At 46.0% G+C, this 16,018-nt stretch overlaps 2 protein-coding genes across 5 annotated transcripts; both read left to right on the top strand.

The window, feature by feature from the left end:
* Nucleotides 1-5,970: 5,970 nt before the first annotated feature.
* Nucleotides 5,971-10,916, top strand: LOC100502395 (uncharacterized). The gene is made up of 6 exons (NM_001196873.1): nucleotides 5,971-6,597; nucleotides 7,553-7,691; nucleotides 8,133-8,194; nucleotides 8,679-8,817; nucleotides 10,190-10,406; nucleotides 10,544-10,916. The coding sequence occupies exons 1-5, from the start codon at nucleotides 6,032-6,034 to the stop codon at nucleotides 10,325-10,327; spliced, it is 1,044 nt and encodes a 347-aa protein (NP_001183802.1). The 5' UTR covers nucleotides 5,971-6,031; the 3' UTR covers nucleotides 10,328-10,406; nucleotides 10,544-10,916.
* Nucleotides 10,917-12,225: 1,309 nt separating this feature from the next.
* On the top strand, nucleotides 12,226-15,708 carry LOC100192674 (uncharacterized). Of its 4 annotated transcripts, none has more exons than XM_023300456.2 (3): nucleotides 12,226-12,613; nucleotides 13,205-14,042; nucleotides 15,226-15,708. In XM_023300456.2, exon 2 carries the CDS (start codon nucleotides 13,278-13,280, stop codon nucleotides 14,022-14,024), a length of 747 nt encoding a protein of 248 aa, XP_023156224.1. In that variant the 5' UTR covers nucleotides 12,226-12,613; nucleotides 13,205-13,277; the 3' UTR covers nucleotides 14,025-14,042; nucleotides 15,226-15,708. The 4 variants fall into 4 exon arrangements, with proteins under 4 accessions (XP_023156224.1, XP_023156226.1, XP_035816259.1 ...); XM_023300458.2 differs by having other exon boundaries at nucleotides 13,221-14,042; nucleotides 14,128-15,708; XM_035960366.1 differs by having other exon boundaries at nucleotides 13,221-14,042; nucleotides 14,984-15,708.
* The last annotated feature ends 310 nt before the right edge of the window (nucleotides 15,709-16,018 follow it).

The following is a 16,018-nucleotide window of genomic DNA, read 5'->3' on the forward strand; positions in this document are numbered from 1 at the left end:
CGTGAAACCATCAGTTGCCAAGCCGATACGAACGTTTCTTGCATCGCTGGCAAAATCTGGATCAAATTTGTCAAGAGCCTTCCATGCATCACCATCTGACGGGTGCACCATTAACCCATCTTGTTTGTCCATACAATCTTTATGCCACCTCATGTGCATAGCGGTCTTCCTCGAGAGAAACAAACGTTTCACTCTAGGAGTGAGAGGCATGTACCGAAGCTGTTTATGTGCAACCTTTGTCACCACCTTCTCCCCATCTTCATTTACAAGCTCCACGTACCTTGACTTCCCACATTTTAAGCATTTTTGTTCTCTGCCATGTTCCTTCCAAAAAAGCATACAATTGTCTTGGCAAACATCAATCTTCTCATACTCCATACCAAGACCTTCAAGCAATTTTTTGGACTGGTACATGTCTTTGGGCATCTTGTGACCCGTAGGAAGAACTTCGCTAATCAAATCCACAAGCTCCTTGTAACAATTAATTGAAAATGCAAATTTTGACTTGATTGACATCAGTCGGGTCACGAATTCGAGGACGGTCACGTCAGTGTGCCCGTGAAGAGGCTCTTCTGACGCTTTGAGTAGGTCGAAGAACTTCTAAACCTCCGGTGTAGGTGAATCATGATGATCTGGTGCCAGTTCAGGATGCAGATCCTCAATCATCTGGTCCATCCTATCAACATCATCTTCACCGTCATCAACTTCTACTTCTGCTGCTCGTTCAGCATCTTCACCGTGGAGATACCAGACCTTATAGCCTGGCACGAAACCATGCGAGCACAGGTGTAGTGTGACCTGCCTCTTGGTGTGGCTCGTCATATTTCTACATTTATTGCATGGACACCTAATATTATCTATTTGTGACAAAGCAGCTGCATGGTCCAGAAATATTTGCGTCTTGGCAAACCATTCACTAGTGTGACACCCACCCTTCTTGAAACCTTCATACATCCAATCACGTCTATCACCCATTATTGCGGCTGTGTACGAGTAAAGAGTGTGTGTGAGACAATCACGTTTCTACACGTCACACACATATATACATACATATATACATCTATAGGTAAGCAGTAAAATTATATATATACATAAATAATTATATATACACATAAATAACATCAAATTAATCAATATCGAAACATTCATACATCCTAATATTATAAGTTAAATCTAATCAATAAATAACATCAAATTTAACAATTCAATAGTATAAGTTAAATCTACTATAAGAATACAATAAATAATTACCTAACATGAAGCCACACATGTGATATTAAATTAACTATAATCACACTCTAATCACATGTGTTATTAAATTAATACTAATCACATGAAAGTTAACTCCCGTCGGCCATAAAAACCCGACGAAAATAAACATGTACACACATAATTAACATTCACAATCCAATGCATTAACATGTACACACACAATTAACTCACGTGGGTGTCGTAGTTGGTTCGGAGATGCGGTCGGGGGCGGAGGCGGCGCTTGGGTGCGGCGGCGGCGCTCGAGGAGGCAGCGACGACGCTCCGAGAGGCCCGGCGGCAATGTGGGCGGTGTGGGGCACGACGGAGACGAGCGAGGGCGGGCACGACCGCGACGGACGGGTGGGCGCGCGGCGGGGACGGGCGGCCGGGCTCGCGGCGGCGCTGACGGGCGCGCGGCGGTGGGGCGGCTAGGTGCTCGGCGCCGCGAGAGGACGGGCAGCGGACCGGCGGCAGACGGGCGGCGCCGGGCGGCCGGGTGCGCGGCGTGGACGGGCGGCGCTCCGAGGGGCGGTGTCGGGCTCGGCCGGGAAGGCACGCCGGCGGGGAGGGGCGGCGGCGCGGCGGCGGTTAGAGGCGGCGGCGAGAATAGGGCAGGCGGCGGCGGCTAGGAAGATAGACAGAGAAATGAGCCCGCGCGGGTGAACCCGCGCTCATAAAAGCCTTATCTCCGTCGGCCTGCGCTCTGGCCGACGGGAGTTAAGTAATCCCCGTCGGCCTATTTTCTGGCTGACGGGAGTTAAGTTAACTCCCGTAGGCCTACTCTCTGGCCGACGGGCGTTAAGTTATTCACGTCGGCTTCTGTGTAGCCGGCGGGAGTTACGTTATCCCCGTCGGCTTTTTCCCTGGCCGACGGGAATTATCCTGGCCGACGGGAATCATTAGGATTCCTGTAGTGCCCGCTCGCGCAGAGCTAGGGATAGATCTGGCAGTGGAGAAAGTGATGCGATGCGACTAGATTCGAGAAGATTGGTTGAGTTGTATCCTTCCTTGGATTGCGGGAGACAAACGAGGATGGACATGGATAGAGAGAGATTGCAGGAGAGAGGTGAGGATGGATAGAGAGGGAGCCGGGACGGGTGGGGGCTCAGAAGGAGGCCGCCACGCGGAGGATCCGGAGGAACGGCGGGTTCATTTTTAAGAAATGAAGGGACTTTTTTTGTAAAAAAACTACGCAGGACGACCGTTGAAACTGATATTTTAATCTAAAGTATTAAAACCCGACGCGGTTTGGAGGCCTCCCCGCACTTTGCGGGCTCACAGCCCATCTGTCTTCAACACGTGTGTCGTTCTGCTCGGACTCGAAATACAGTTTTCGACAGTCGTCGCATACAGTCGTCACAGTCCCTCGCGTAGACGCGCACCCACCTCCATCCCTCCCATCCTAGACCTGCTCCCCCGCCGCCATGACGATCCGCCGTCGCACACCCGCCGACCCTACCATCGCAGACCTCCTCCCCATTGCCAGATCGATCCTTCATCGCCCCTCGATGACAACGGCTTCTCAGAACTAGGCATCCTGTTCACTCTATATCCATGGAGGCGGCGATGCAGACGATTCTCGTCGGGATGGCGCACATGGAGTTCCGCTTGACTGCGGCGCTGGCGGGCAGTGGCGGCGAACAGGCTTCCACCTCCTCTTCCTTCGCCTCGCTATTCGGCTCGTTCGAGTCAGAGTCCGCTCCTCCTCCCGTCCTCTACGACTGCTACGACGAGCCGAACGACGACGAGATTGCCGAGGTGCTCGCGCTACTAGAGTACAACGAGGGGACTTCGTCGGCCACAGTCCTCGTCGACTGTAACACCACCAGCAAGTCGCCTACCAAGTGTTCGACAATGGAGTTCTCCGACGCCGACAGCAGCGCCAGGACTCGCGCTGTCACCTACGATGAGCCTAGCTTCCACCGCTTCATTCCGCCGCCCTTCCGTGCCGGGGAAACCAACGAGGAAGAGGACTCCTCTGCCGAGGAGGCCATGGCGGCGATGGGAGCGGCCGCCTCACCATCCCCTTTCCTTCTCACCGTGGGGAATCTGCTACTGCCCTACCTCGCGCTACCACCGACGCATGCTGCGGTGGTGGACGAGCCGTACCGTGACGCTAAGGCTGCTCGGGCACTGGCCGAGACGGACAAGGCCAAGGGTTGCGCGACCATGGAGGCAGCCGCGGCGGTGCAGAAGCTGGCCGAGTCCGCCGTACCGCTTCACCTCACCACGGAGCTCGTCCAGCGTGGTCCCGTCGACATCGAGGCCAACAGCTATTCTGTTCTGGACGACGCGGCACCATCTCTGGCTCCTTCTATTCTACAGTTGGCGGTGCACGCAGAGGAGGAGCAGGTTCTCGTCACCACGCCAACCAAGTGTTCGACAATGGACCTCAACCGCGGCGCCTACTCCGTCCCCAACCTCCCCGTGAAGCCTCAGTTCTTTGATGTGGGCAAGGACTGTAACTGGGCGAGGGGCATCCGGAGAACCGAGATCCAGCTCGCTGATGGCAAGAACTGTGAGCTACATAGGTGCTGGACAGATATCTTGGATGCTATAAGCAAGGCTCAACATTTGATTTACATCACTGGCTGGTTGACTATATTGGTGAGGGATGATATCAATTCTGTCGACCTGCTTACGAAGGAGGGCTTGCTGACTACCCATGATGTGGAGATTGCAAAAGGAGAGCAGGAAATCATGAATGAAGTACTTCCAGCAGAGAGCCGGTCATCTCGGTTTGGTGTGGCTATGGATCTTGCAGACATATGGCCTTGCTATGAATCCAAACCATCTGATGCGCAAGGCTATGCTATCAAAGGGATACCAAATCTCAGAAACACATGCTATCGGAGTGCAGTATTGCAGTGCCTGTTGATGCTCGGTAAGCTGCTAGAAAGGATACTACCATCGACATGGTTAGCCATCCAAGGGTGCTCACGAACTGGTATAGCCATCCAAGGATACTACCATCAGTTCTCTTGTTTTATCCATAAGCTATTTTCAGTTGAGCTGGTATAGCACCCGATAGGGCGCTGCCTTTTCTAGTATAGTAAAGAATTCATCTGAACCCAGGAATTCAACTGCACGTGTGATAGGCATGTGCAACTAAATTCAGAGTTCCTCTAGCAGTCCTGTGCTCTCGTATGAATTCTTGGCACGTGCGTGGCAATGCATTTAATTAGTGTTTTAATTACCACCTTCTAGCTATCCGCACCATCATCGCGTGTTTTTTTTTCTTGTGTGCGATTTATTCTGCGATCCGTCCCTACCATCTCACCTTGTTTTCCCTTTTGTTCTTGTTGTCTGAAAATTTAGCACATTATTTGGATATCTAAACGATTTAAAATAAAAAAAAACATTTTATCTACAAAAGTTGCAGGTTCCATCGAAATCTACAATACAACTTCCATGTTATGAATATTTTTTTGAAAAATGACAAATTAAAAATTGAAACATGTGCGTGGGCTGCAAAGATAATTTACACTGCGTTGCATGCCCCAATGCCCCTGTGGTGACCTGGACGCCATCATCTCTCCACTAAACTACAAGCCAGCAGTCTACATGACCAGCTGAGTTGTGATATATTCCTGGACCGAAACCGGACGAAACTCGGTGACGATTGTTTAGAGCAGCAGCAACTTTATTAGAGCTCATCACAGCTGGAGCTGGATCGGGCTACGTGTTGCGTGTAGCATATCAGCACGTGCGATCTTGCCTCTTCTGGTTTGGTGTTTGTAACCGGCACAAGATACTTGTACGCAGCATCTTGGATAAACTATAGCCATCGACAACATATATCGGACACAGGCAGCGGTCTTTTGACCGTATGATTGATTGAGGGGATCATTATTTGTTCGTATTAAAATTATGTCCATATGATATCGTTGTAGGACCAAGGTGGGGGCGGGCTGGCGGCGGGTGACTGGCCCGGAGTTAGGCACAAATTTCTCTAGATACATAGTCTAAGAGCAACTCTAAACTAACCCGAAAACTAATATTAGGGTTTCCCTCATTTCCGTGTGGATACTTCCTTCCCCAATCTAGACGCCCACGCTTGTATGACCTTCGCCCCCGCTCTGGTCCTTCCGTCGCTGCCGCTGGTGTTGCCAAAGTCCCAAGACTCGTCGGCGCCCGCAACAAGAAGATGGCAAGCCTCTGCTCGCCGACGAGCCACCATGGTCTTTCCGCTGCAGCCAACACCAGACCGCACCGGGAGGCCGGAGGCAACGAGATGGTGCCTGGTGCCTGGCACCATTAGTGTGTTTGATTAGATGTATATGGATGGATGCAAAAAAGTTGTCACAATTTATATAGTGTTCGGATGATAGTCACGTAAGAACAAGGTAAACACCGGAGTAATTTTTTTGGTGACGTGATCTAAAAATTCGAGAGAACGATGTCGCTCCAGCCTCATCCTACTTTGATCTTAAACCAAACACATCTCAATAACCTAACTCTTTGGATCTCCTCACATTGTTGACGTGCAGACCTCACATGACTCATGCGTTGCGCTGCGTGGCAGGAACTGTGGTTTCCGCGGTGTGTAGTCCGTTTCTGCACATCAAACCCGCCGTGCAAGTTGGCGGGCCTGGCGCAGAAGGACCTCCGGAAGCTGGCCTGCTACGGTAACCAAACAGGCCCAGGACTCTCATAGTGGATCCTGCTGTGCGCTTCGCCTCCAACAGCGTCAGCAACAGTACGCTTCAGCGCCTTCTGCTCATGCCCAAACCCCGAAGCGGAAGCCCCCCGACCCCAAACCTCGCAAGCGACCCCAGTAATGGCGACCAAGGCGCTATCCGTCTCCTCGCTCACCTCCACGGCCTTTGCCTCCTTTTCCTTGCCGCGGCCCCGCAGGCCTTCACCTTCGCCTCCCCTCCTCCGCCTTCTCGGTCCTCGCCCCCGCGCCTCCACTCTCTCCGCCGCCGCTCCCGACGACGAGGACGGCGTCGACACCGTGGAGCAGCTCCTCCACCCACGCCCGCCTGAGACCTCAGCCCCCGCCGGATCCCGCGGCCGGATCGACCGCCTCATGAAGCTCCAGCGCCGCGCCGACGGCGACGCCGTGCCCGGGGGGCGGAGGAGGTGGTTCCCTTACCTGGACGCGTTCCGGCCCGCGGCCGGGGGCGCGGAGCTGTCCAGCGGGGAGGTCATAGATGTGCTGGAGCCGCACATCCTAGAGGCGCGGCGGGACCGGATTCGACAAGCCGTTGGCAACCGGAGCTACGCCGTTTGCCTCGTGGTGGAAGGCCTCTCCGACTTCGGCAACGTCTCGGCCGCGTTCCGCTCCGCGGACGCGCTCGGCGTGCAGTCCGTGCACGTCATTTCCTGTGATAGCAGCAAAAGGTGCAGAGGTGAAGAGTGAAACTGAATTGCTACATATCACCTCACTTACTGTTGTTCATTTGTGTGTGTGGGGAGAGGCACAGGTGAAGAGTGAAACTGAATTGCTACTCTTTTAGAGTTACTTCATCAAACTCAAGACTGTGAGTGGCCAGTGAGAATCGATGCGACTCTAGAACCTAGTTTGGATGGGATGAGTTTGGTGCAATCAGCAACCCCATTAAAAGATTTCAGGCTGGTGATTTTTAGAGCACCACATCTGCACATTTTTGACTTCGAGTTTACTTCCGATCTATTATTCACTAACTTTACCTCGCCTCCAAAATGAGTAGTAGTTTGCATAATACACTGCCTTCTCTATGTTGAGGTGCCAGACAGCTGAGAAGTATTGTTTCTGGGCTCGTGCATTTTGTATCCAATGAGCTTAAACTACATGATTGCTGGGAAATGATTGGTAGCTATGCTGTTGCAATTTAGAACTGTGAAAACGACCCTACATAAACACTAAACAGAATGATCTGCATTCTTAGAGTTGCCAGATTGGTTACTGGATCTTACTCTCACTAAGGGCCCGTTCGTTTCTGCTGGAACAGACCAGGATTAATTCCAAATCTCCAAAACTTATAGTAATTATTGAAGGAATCCAAGCCAGATTTATTCCACCCCTTCATTCCATGCGAAACGAACAGACCCTAATTAGTTTTCAACTTGGATGGATCATGAATCTGACAAAATTCGTTCAAGAATAACGATATGCTTATTACTGTTGTTCTAGTGTTTTCACAAGGATCTTGTGCTTTATTTAGATTTTTTTAGCATATAGGAGTTTATCGAGGAGTCGTTAAACTAGATATCCATTAAGGGTGAAAATTCACAAGTTTGATATTACATCCTTTTGAAATGATAGGTTCCACTCAAGTAAACTGTTCTTCATTCAAATGCTTCTTTGCTTTTTCAGGTATAGAGACAACAGGCATGTGAGCATGGGTGCTGAGAAATGGCTTGACATTGAGATATGGAACTCACCTGCAGAATGTTTCAGTGCATTAAAAAAACGCGGTTATCGCATTGCGACCACTTATTTGGGAACTGATTCGGTATTTTTTTCACACTTCAACATTTTGGGGATTTGGTATCCTTTTCACTCTTGTACATCGTTATCTATCGGTTTCCTTGGAAATCTACGATCCACTATTCTGCACGAATTTCAGATGCCATGTGTCATTGAATGCACGGTCATATGTTCTTTTCTGTGAAAAACTGCAGTTGTTTTGTACAAACAGTGAAAATAGTATGTCCAGTGATTTATAGAGACAAGATGCGTCTATTAAAGAAAATATTTGCTGTCAAACTGTATTGTTTGTGCGTTTGGTCATCAAGAATACCCAGAGTATTAAGTTATGCGTGTCACAAATGGATGGTTGAAGTGAAATTGATGACATATGTATCCGTTTTTCACCATTCATCAGGATTTAACTTTTCTGACTAAAGGTGGTTTATTCTGGCTGAAGGGATAATTGTGTTCCAAATTTTCTTAGGTTTGTGTGTATGATATGGATTGGTCTCAACCAACAGCTATTGTTGTGGGCAATGAGCTTAGGTATGAGCTGTTCCTTGTATATGTATCTTTTGTTGAATTTACATTACATTTAGAAATACTTAAAATGAAGCACTCAGTTACTAGGTTGTGCTTTCCATTGTATTTTTCTACCCCTTTATTTTTTAAGGCACATTTTTTTATGGAAACATTTATTAGATCTGCTTACTAGCTTTGCGATGCTGTATTTTGAGTCTCTCCTCTTGCAAAAGGAGTACATATGCTCCCCGGTTTATAGGATATTAGGATAGCTGCAGTGCCATGAATCATATATTGTATATCATGTAAACATGTTCTGTATTATGGCCTTGAAGTTTTGAACCCACAAACCAGGAATTCACGTATGCTAGCATTAGAAAGTTTTAAGTACCTCATTGTGGAGAGTAGTGTATGCATTTATTTCCATCATGATACATAGATTAGCTGATACATTAATATTTCATTGTACAACGAAAAAGTTGGGTATTAACTAATTCTTTGGTGGCAGGGGTATAAGTGATGATGCTCTAGAATTGTCAGATTTGCACTGCAGCATTCCAATGAAAGGCATGGTGGATTCGTTTAATGTATCTGTTGCAGCTGGAATCCTCATGCACCATGCTGTTTGTGATAGAGTTTCCCGCCTGGTAAGTGGACTTTCTTCATTTTAGTTATCATCGTACCTTAAAGAAGACATGATAAACCCAACCCACTATTAGCAAAGTTTATCTATCATCATACGGTACTGCTACCTTTGGCTTTCAGGTTTCAGCCAAGAAAAAAGAAACATTGTTTTATCTTTGAACTTTACAATAATAGTGCTCATACCGCTATACCTTTGTTACCAAATACCTGTTTATTGACCAAAGACCACTTAGTCCTGTTTTTATTGAAAGCAAGAGAAGTCGTCTATATTGAGTTGCATGCACCAACCATTTCAACTCAAAATCTTAAGCTGATAAAAGGAGGTGGACAATTCATTTGTATTCCAACACTCCTCACAAAATTTGAACTCGATATCTCTAGGCTCCGATACCGAATGTCTAAATAGATTGTTTAAGATAAGTTGAATCTTGCAAAGAGCAGCCTCTAATATATGTTGATCGTGGGTCTTGTCTCATAAACTATGTTTTGCTTCTACGAGTTCTAGGTGTAAACTGTAAACTCAATAAGCTGGCTCTTGAATTATTATAGAAGAATCAATCAATAACACAAACTAAAACTACCAAACTTGGCATATACATGTTTTTTGACCTGGATTGTGACAATTCATATAGAAACCACTGTAGAGTTTAATAACTGATTTGCAAATCTGGTCCATTTATTGGATTATTTAAATTGTCACCTTTTAACTCACTGATAGATTTTGAAGTGATCTGAATTGACCTTTTCCCCCTACAAAAATGGACAGATTTATTTATGTTCCAATCCATATATATTGTATGCTAAATGCACCTCTAAATGAGACAATCGTGGAATGATATTTGCTGTAAGCTAACTCTTAACTGTCAGCGATGTTTTCAAACCGTCTAGTCGTATGGTCCTGATCAGCAAAATAATCATGTTTTTAGTCGTCAGTCTGGTCTGACTGGTCAGTGACTACTCCATTAGTCTAGCAGTATAATTTTCCTGCCTACTTTCCCTGCTGACTGCTACTAAGGATGTATACTAGTAAACAGAATAACTGTACAACTATAGGGTAGTTAAAGGCCTGTTTGGTGCAACTCTAGAAGTACTGCCACTAGGAGACTACAGCACAAGTAAACAAAGACATTACCATGAATTCTTAAACAAAGCAAGCATCAAGCATGGTCACTTGTGGGCTAAAAACAAAAGGACCTGTGCCCAAGTGCCCCAAGCCCAGCTGGGTCTCTCACAATTTCTTTCTGAGGCTAGTAGTCCATGAGCTAACTGGATGACTAATCGTGATAGTCCAATGATCAGATTTTAAGATTGCACTAGTTGCCTGATGACTTATTAATACTAGCTATCAGCATCTCATGTTTGGTGGTTTATCAGGGCCATCACGGTGATCTCTTGCCTGAAGAAAATAGGATATTGCTTGCTGAGTTCTATCTGCGACACAGAGAAAGCACGGCTACTATAGTTCATGAATATGCCAAAATGAAGGCAGGAAAAGTTATGACCAGACTTTGAAAACATCCTGAGAAGCTGAGTGACGTGTCTGCCAATCAAGTCTTGGATTATCTGGTGCATTTTTCTAACAGAAAACGAGGTGAGTTTTTAAACCATTCAGGGCATCCAATTTTCTTTAAACAATTTTTATACTTCGTATATCACATTTATGTGGTCGTCTTGAAAATGTTTGGACACAGTAATCTTAATTACAAAACTTCTGAATTTTGTATGAAGGCTATTTTTTCCTGGAGTTTACCGCTGATCCCTACCAGATTGCTGGGAAGACGAGGATCCAAGCCCAATCATTGAGCAGAGCTGTTAACGATTACGCATATGGTTTTCAGTGACGTGGACTTTTGCTCCCAAAACAGTCGCCCGTTAACTATTTTTGTATGTTTTTGTTAGGATGAAAGCTTAATATGTTTCCACTTGTTTTTCACAAACGTTGGCGGTGGTTGGGTTTGGGCGGCAACGCTCCATGTTCTACAGACGGTTACGACCGGAAGCTTGGTGTAACCGTACCAGTATAACCTGTCCTTGGAGGGTTGAGAGCTTGAGATGTAAACGAACTGCACTTGTCTACGGCAGGATGATGCGTCTGTAACGCAAAGCTGTGCAACTGGTGAATCTCGCCACCGAATTCTGCTAGGGAAAGCTACGGACGTGTTGAAAACTGGAACATAAAAGTCGTGCCATTGATTCTGGCCTCAACGATGCTCGGTAAAACAACGAAACCTAAGAAGAAAATAAAACTTTTGCCGGTTATGTTGCAAAGTAGTATTGCTGATCCTTGACATTTGCATTCATGCACAGATTGCATAGCCACTCCTTTTTCTAGAGAATATGCAACGCGATCACTGATCAGGTAAATTGAGATCAATACATTGTTCAGTAGCTGTATATTATACCATGTTTGGTTTGTCGAATAAGGTAGTCCATCTTCTCACTTCTCATTCTTTATTTGGTTTGTGGAATAGAATAGGTTGATTCATCACTATTTTATTTCTCATAAGCTAATAATTAATAATAATACGAGGAATGGGTTTATTCCATAAAATTGGTGGAATGGATTCATGCACCACCTCATCTAAAATAAATTGATTCTTTAAACCAAATACCTTTTAATGCGTGATAGGGGAAAATTTGAATATCCAAGGCGAATTAATCAATTTCCTTTTGTGTGTGTGTGGTGGGGGGGGGGGGGGTCATCATCACTCCTCATTCTTCCTCTATCTGTTCCTCTCCTCGGAGCAAGTATAACAAAATGTTGTAGACGGGTTGTAAGATATACCACATCAGATGATTCAGATTCATGGTAACGTGGAAGAAAAAGATATGAAGAAAAAATTGAAGTATCAACATGTGGGCTGCAAAGATGTTATGTCAGATTTATGGTAAGAGAAGGAAAGGGAAAAAACATACTCCTTAATCGTTACTAGTAGCCAGCTGAGAGTAGGCTGCACACGGACTCTAAAAGTGTCTGTGAGATAGAAAGTACATCAAATATTAAATGTACGGCTTGAATCATGTGGTAGTTAAACTTGCTCTCGCTAATAGTCACCTAAAAGTTGGCTGCTTACCGATTTCAAGATAGATTATAAGAGAAAGAGATGAGCTAAATATTAAATATACAATTTTGTATTATTGTATAATCTTGATTATAGGTGACCTAGTTACATCATAAAGTCGTCCACTGTTATTATAAACTTCCTCTCAGCCCAATCGAAAATATCCAACGTATTATGCGGTCCACGTTCGTGCCGTACGATCCCACCGTGCAGCGGAGAACCTCATGCAGTCATGCGGCACCCCGTGTCCCGGCTCCTGGCCCCGAGGCGGTTCCACCTGGAGTTATTCGCGGCCACGCGCGTCCATCACCTTTTCCTTTCTCTTGACGCCTCAGTTCAACTCGCCCTGCCGGTGTCGGCCTCACCGCACCAAGTCGGACGCCGACTGGCGCAGGGGCGTTTCCGTAAACCCCGCGCCTCGCCCGGTCGCTTCCGCCGTCCCGTCCCCGCATCGCGCCTCGGACTGCGGACCATGCCTCGTCACGGTCCCGCGTGGATGGTCGGTTATGCCCCTGGCTCCCGCGCGGCGCAACGCACCCCGCCTGAGGGCTATCTGGTGCGGTGCGGCTCGATCCGGCCCGACGATTCCGATCCCTTCGCGTCCACCATCCCGTCTCGCTCTCGGTCTCGCGCTCCACGCCGGCGACCGGAGAAGGGGCCGCGCATGTGACGCCCACGGCGAATCCCTCCCCTCCTCTCCGGTGCCGCCTTCAGCCGACCCGCGGCGACGTGCCAGGTAAGCCTCGGTTCCCCGTCGCTCCGTATCTCCCGTGGAAATGGATGCGCAACGCGTGTTCAATGGCGTAACTGTCGCTGTGTGCTCGCTTGGCCGCGAGCCCCGTATCCTCTCTTCGAGTGGAGAATGCGACTGGAACTAGCGCTCGAGTAGCGCCTATGCCGTGCCGCTCGCGAAGAATCGCACCTGTGTATATCTTGTCGTGGAGCTCCCGATCCACGCTGCCAGGAGAACCCTGCACGCAGAGCAAGTGAGCGCCTGCACTGCCTGCTCTGTCTGGTTGACCGTAGTTGCTTGCTGCACGCAGCTACATGAAGTCTTCTCCTCTAGGTTTCCTAGGCGGACATTTGGGTTTTCTTCTGATATATACGTTCCACCCAGGAAGCATTTCGTACTGTTGGTTCGAGCTTAACTGTGGGGTGGTTTCCTCGCGTGTACACGTGATGGTGAAATGTTGGTTTTTTCAGATTTATTAATGATAAAAGGAACACGTGTTTTCCTGCGCTTATGCCATTCCTATGATTTTTCTTTGATTGACAGCAGACAGCACTGCAATCAATCAATTATAACTGTCAAATAATTTAGCTTTAGCACTTCTGTACAACAGGATTGAAGGGGGGATGAGAAGGTGGACATCGTTGCTCTAGTGATTTGATCACCAGAGATGGTGTTGGTGGTGAAGCAGCATCGCTGCACGCACTCTGTGAGCTGTGTTTGCATCAAGGGCCATCTCAGTGAGGATGCTCTGTTCCTCGTCTTCCGCCACATGAACTGGAACCCAAGGCTGATTGCTATCCTGTCATGTGTGTGCAAGTGGTTTGACGAGGTTGCCAAGCAGGTGCTGTGGAAGGAGTTCTGTCATGCAAGGGCTTCAAAGATGATGCTGGATTTGCATTCAGGTGGTAGCCACATTGTTGATGGGAACTGGAAAGCGCTGGGGAAGCTGCTCATCTATTGCAATGGCTGCACAAAAGGGGGGCTCTTCAATAACATCCATGTTCCAGGCCATTTTGTGTTCAGGACACGCTTTTCTAGGACTGCGGGCAGGAGTTTCCTGCCTCTGCCATGCAAGTCAGACGTGTTGTATGTGTCAGATCCATGTGAGCATCTTGATCAAGGGGAAGAAGGCGACTTAGGTTTCTTTCGAGGCATCTTTAAGTCATTCGCCACTTCAAGAGTGAAGAAGATGTTGATTGAGAAGCGGGCTAGGTTTCATCCAAGGGAGTTGTGCTCTTATTGTAAGTCGAAGCTATGGAACATGTTCCAGGAAAATATGATTCCAAGGAGTGCTTCTGCTAGACTGGGTGCCTATGATGATTCCGTCGAGTATTTTGTATGCTTGAATGGGCATGTTATTGGACTTGGTACCCTGCTACCACTCTCAGACTCGGAGGAGGCAGCAGATGAGTAATCATCAAGAATGAGTCAGGTGATCATATATTTTCTGTTGGCTATTTGTGAAGAATAGATAGATTCTTTACATGATGTATTAAAATATATACACTGAAATACAGGTTGGTCTATCTCTATTCCATGGCAAATTTCTTCTTGAAACTTTTCAGTAAACATCAAGTTTCATGCGCAGACATGTCTGGATGTACAACATAGACTGGTTCCTCTTCAATATTAGTTTGTGTTTGCATACACTTAATGCTTAATCCTATTTATTTAATGCATAGCTTGATCAGCATTTCATATTGTATACCAACATTTTCTCCTTGGAACAGCGAAGGAACTTTGCATAAGCTTGTTGGGATATCATATCACATAATGCTTATTTGAGATTTTTTAGGAATTTTTGACATTTAAAAAGGAAACATTAGTAGCAAAACTATTCTCAAGGGTTTGTATGCTTATTTTGTGATGGCATCAGAGTTAGTGAATCGATTCTTAGAATCCCAAATGTTTAACGTGGTCTCTGTCTATTTCTCACACCCTTATGTTTGCCTCTACTTTTGAAGTTATATATACTAGTAGATATTTGTATGGTACAGCAAGTCACAATTGGTGATCATTATCTTCATTTTAGAAGTGGCAGTACACAAGTTTCGGGTGGCAGTTAGAATGCTTTGACCCAAACAAAATTCACCATTTAAATTCTCACTTCTTGCACTCGACAAATAGTAGAGCACTAGAGAAGTAAATCTATGTTGATGGTATAATGCAGTTGTTTTGAATTCTGTTTAATCAAATATCTACATGACAACAATTCGTTAATATAAATCTAGACGTACTGGTTATCTTCAGAAGAGCCATATTGTCCGGTCAGTTTGTTCTTTTTATTTTATTTGTGAAAAATATGAGGAAAATGTGCATTGCTGACATCCTGTTTTATTTGTGATTGCTACTTTACGTTGCTTTATCTACTAGGCCATAACAAATTAACAACATCCGGTGACAAGTGCGCCAGTTTAAGGAAGGTAGCAGAGTCTCTGTCTCAAATAAAAGGGTGCCAGGGCTATGATCTAGTACGTATTTACCACTAATAGTAGATAAAAATTGCATTGTACTGACAGCGCATCTATGTAGGGTAAAAGCTAGTCTAAACAGAAATTCTTGTCCTGGTGAAGTAACAAACATGTGTTCAGAATTGATCCCCATCCTGTTGACAGGTTTGGAAGATTGAAGCCCAGGACTTGCGAAAATGGTACTGAATCTTGGTTGTGACTAGCAGAGAGTGGGATGACATTGGTTCAGCAAACTGTTGCACGACAAGAATCTGTGGTGGGCTCTGCGTCGGACTACCCCTGTGTTCTTGCACCTGATAACAAAAAAAGAACCCAATTTCGAAGGACGAGAAAGAACCAAATGCACACGGTTCAGCTCATCCTTTTGAATTGATCATCCATCAGAGCTAGCATAACATAACTATATACATTGATAAGTAGGTTAAAATAGATCAAACAATCTCGGAGATAAATAATGTACTCTTGTAGTCTTGTGAGTAGCTAACACGATATTTGGTATAAGTTTCATATCCTTACTTTTCACATATGAGCATTCATATCTGCTAGTTATAAGCAGCATGTTGTAAAAGTGTTGTGGAAATGATTGAGTAAATTTGACGGTGGTTGATAGTTAGACACCATTTTCTATATATTGTGCACAAAGAGAAGTATGCCTAAGAAACATGGTACATTTATTAAAAAACTTGACCAACATAGAAAGGTTTTTAATTAAGGGTTTTTAATTAAGAACACATACAAAAATTTGCCTCGACAATGACTTGGACTTGAGGGATCGGGTGTGGGCGTACATGCATACTATCCACCAACTAGCTTCTTCAAATTTTCATTTTAATTAAGAACACATATAAAAATTTGCCTCTACAAGAACACATGCAGCGTGAGCGAAGGGAGACACAGGGCCTAGCTTTGGAGGCTAGTTGCATGCTTGCATGCAACA

Source organism: Zea mays, chromosome 7 (assembly GCF_902167145.1).
Source record: "Zea mays cultivar B73 chromosome 7, Zm-B73-REFERENCE-NAM-5.0, whole genome shotgun sequence".
NCBI lineage: Eukaryota > Viridiplantae > Streptophyta > Magnoliopsida > Poales > Poaceae > Zea > Zea mays.

Bases quoted from the DNA above. Each gene is read 5' to 3' on its own strand.
- LOC100192674 (XM_023300456.2), top strand. From the start codon at position 13,278: ATGGTGTTGGTGGTGAAGCAGCATCGCTGCACGCACTCTGTGAGCTGT.
- LOC100502395 (NM_001196873.1), top strand. From the start codon at position 6,032: ATGGCGACCAAGGCGCTATCCGTCTCCTCGCTCACCTCCACGGCCTTT. The intron at 7,692-8,132 runs GTATTTTTTTCA...AAATTTTCTTAG, and splicing joins CTTATTTGGGAACTGATTCG to GTTTGTGTGTATGATATGGA. The intron at 8,195-8,678 runs GTATGAGCTGTT...CTTTGGTGGCAG, and splicing joins GTTGTGGGCAATGAGCTTAG to GGGTATAAGTGATGATGCTC.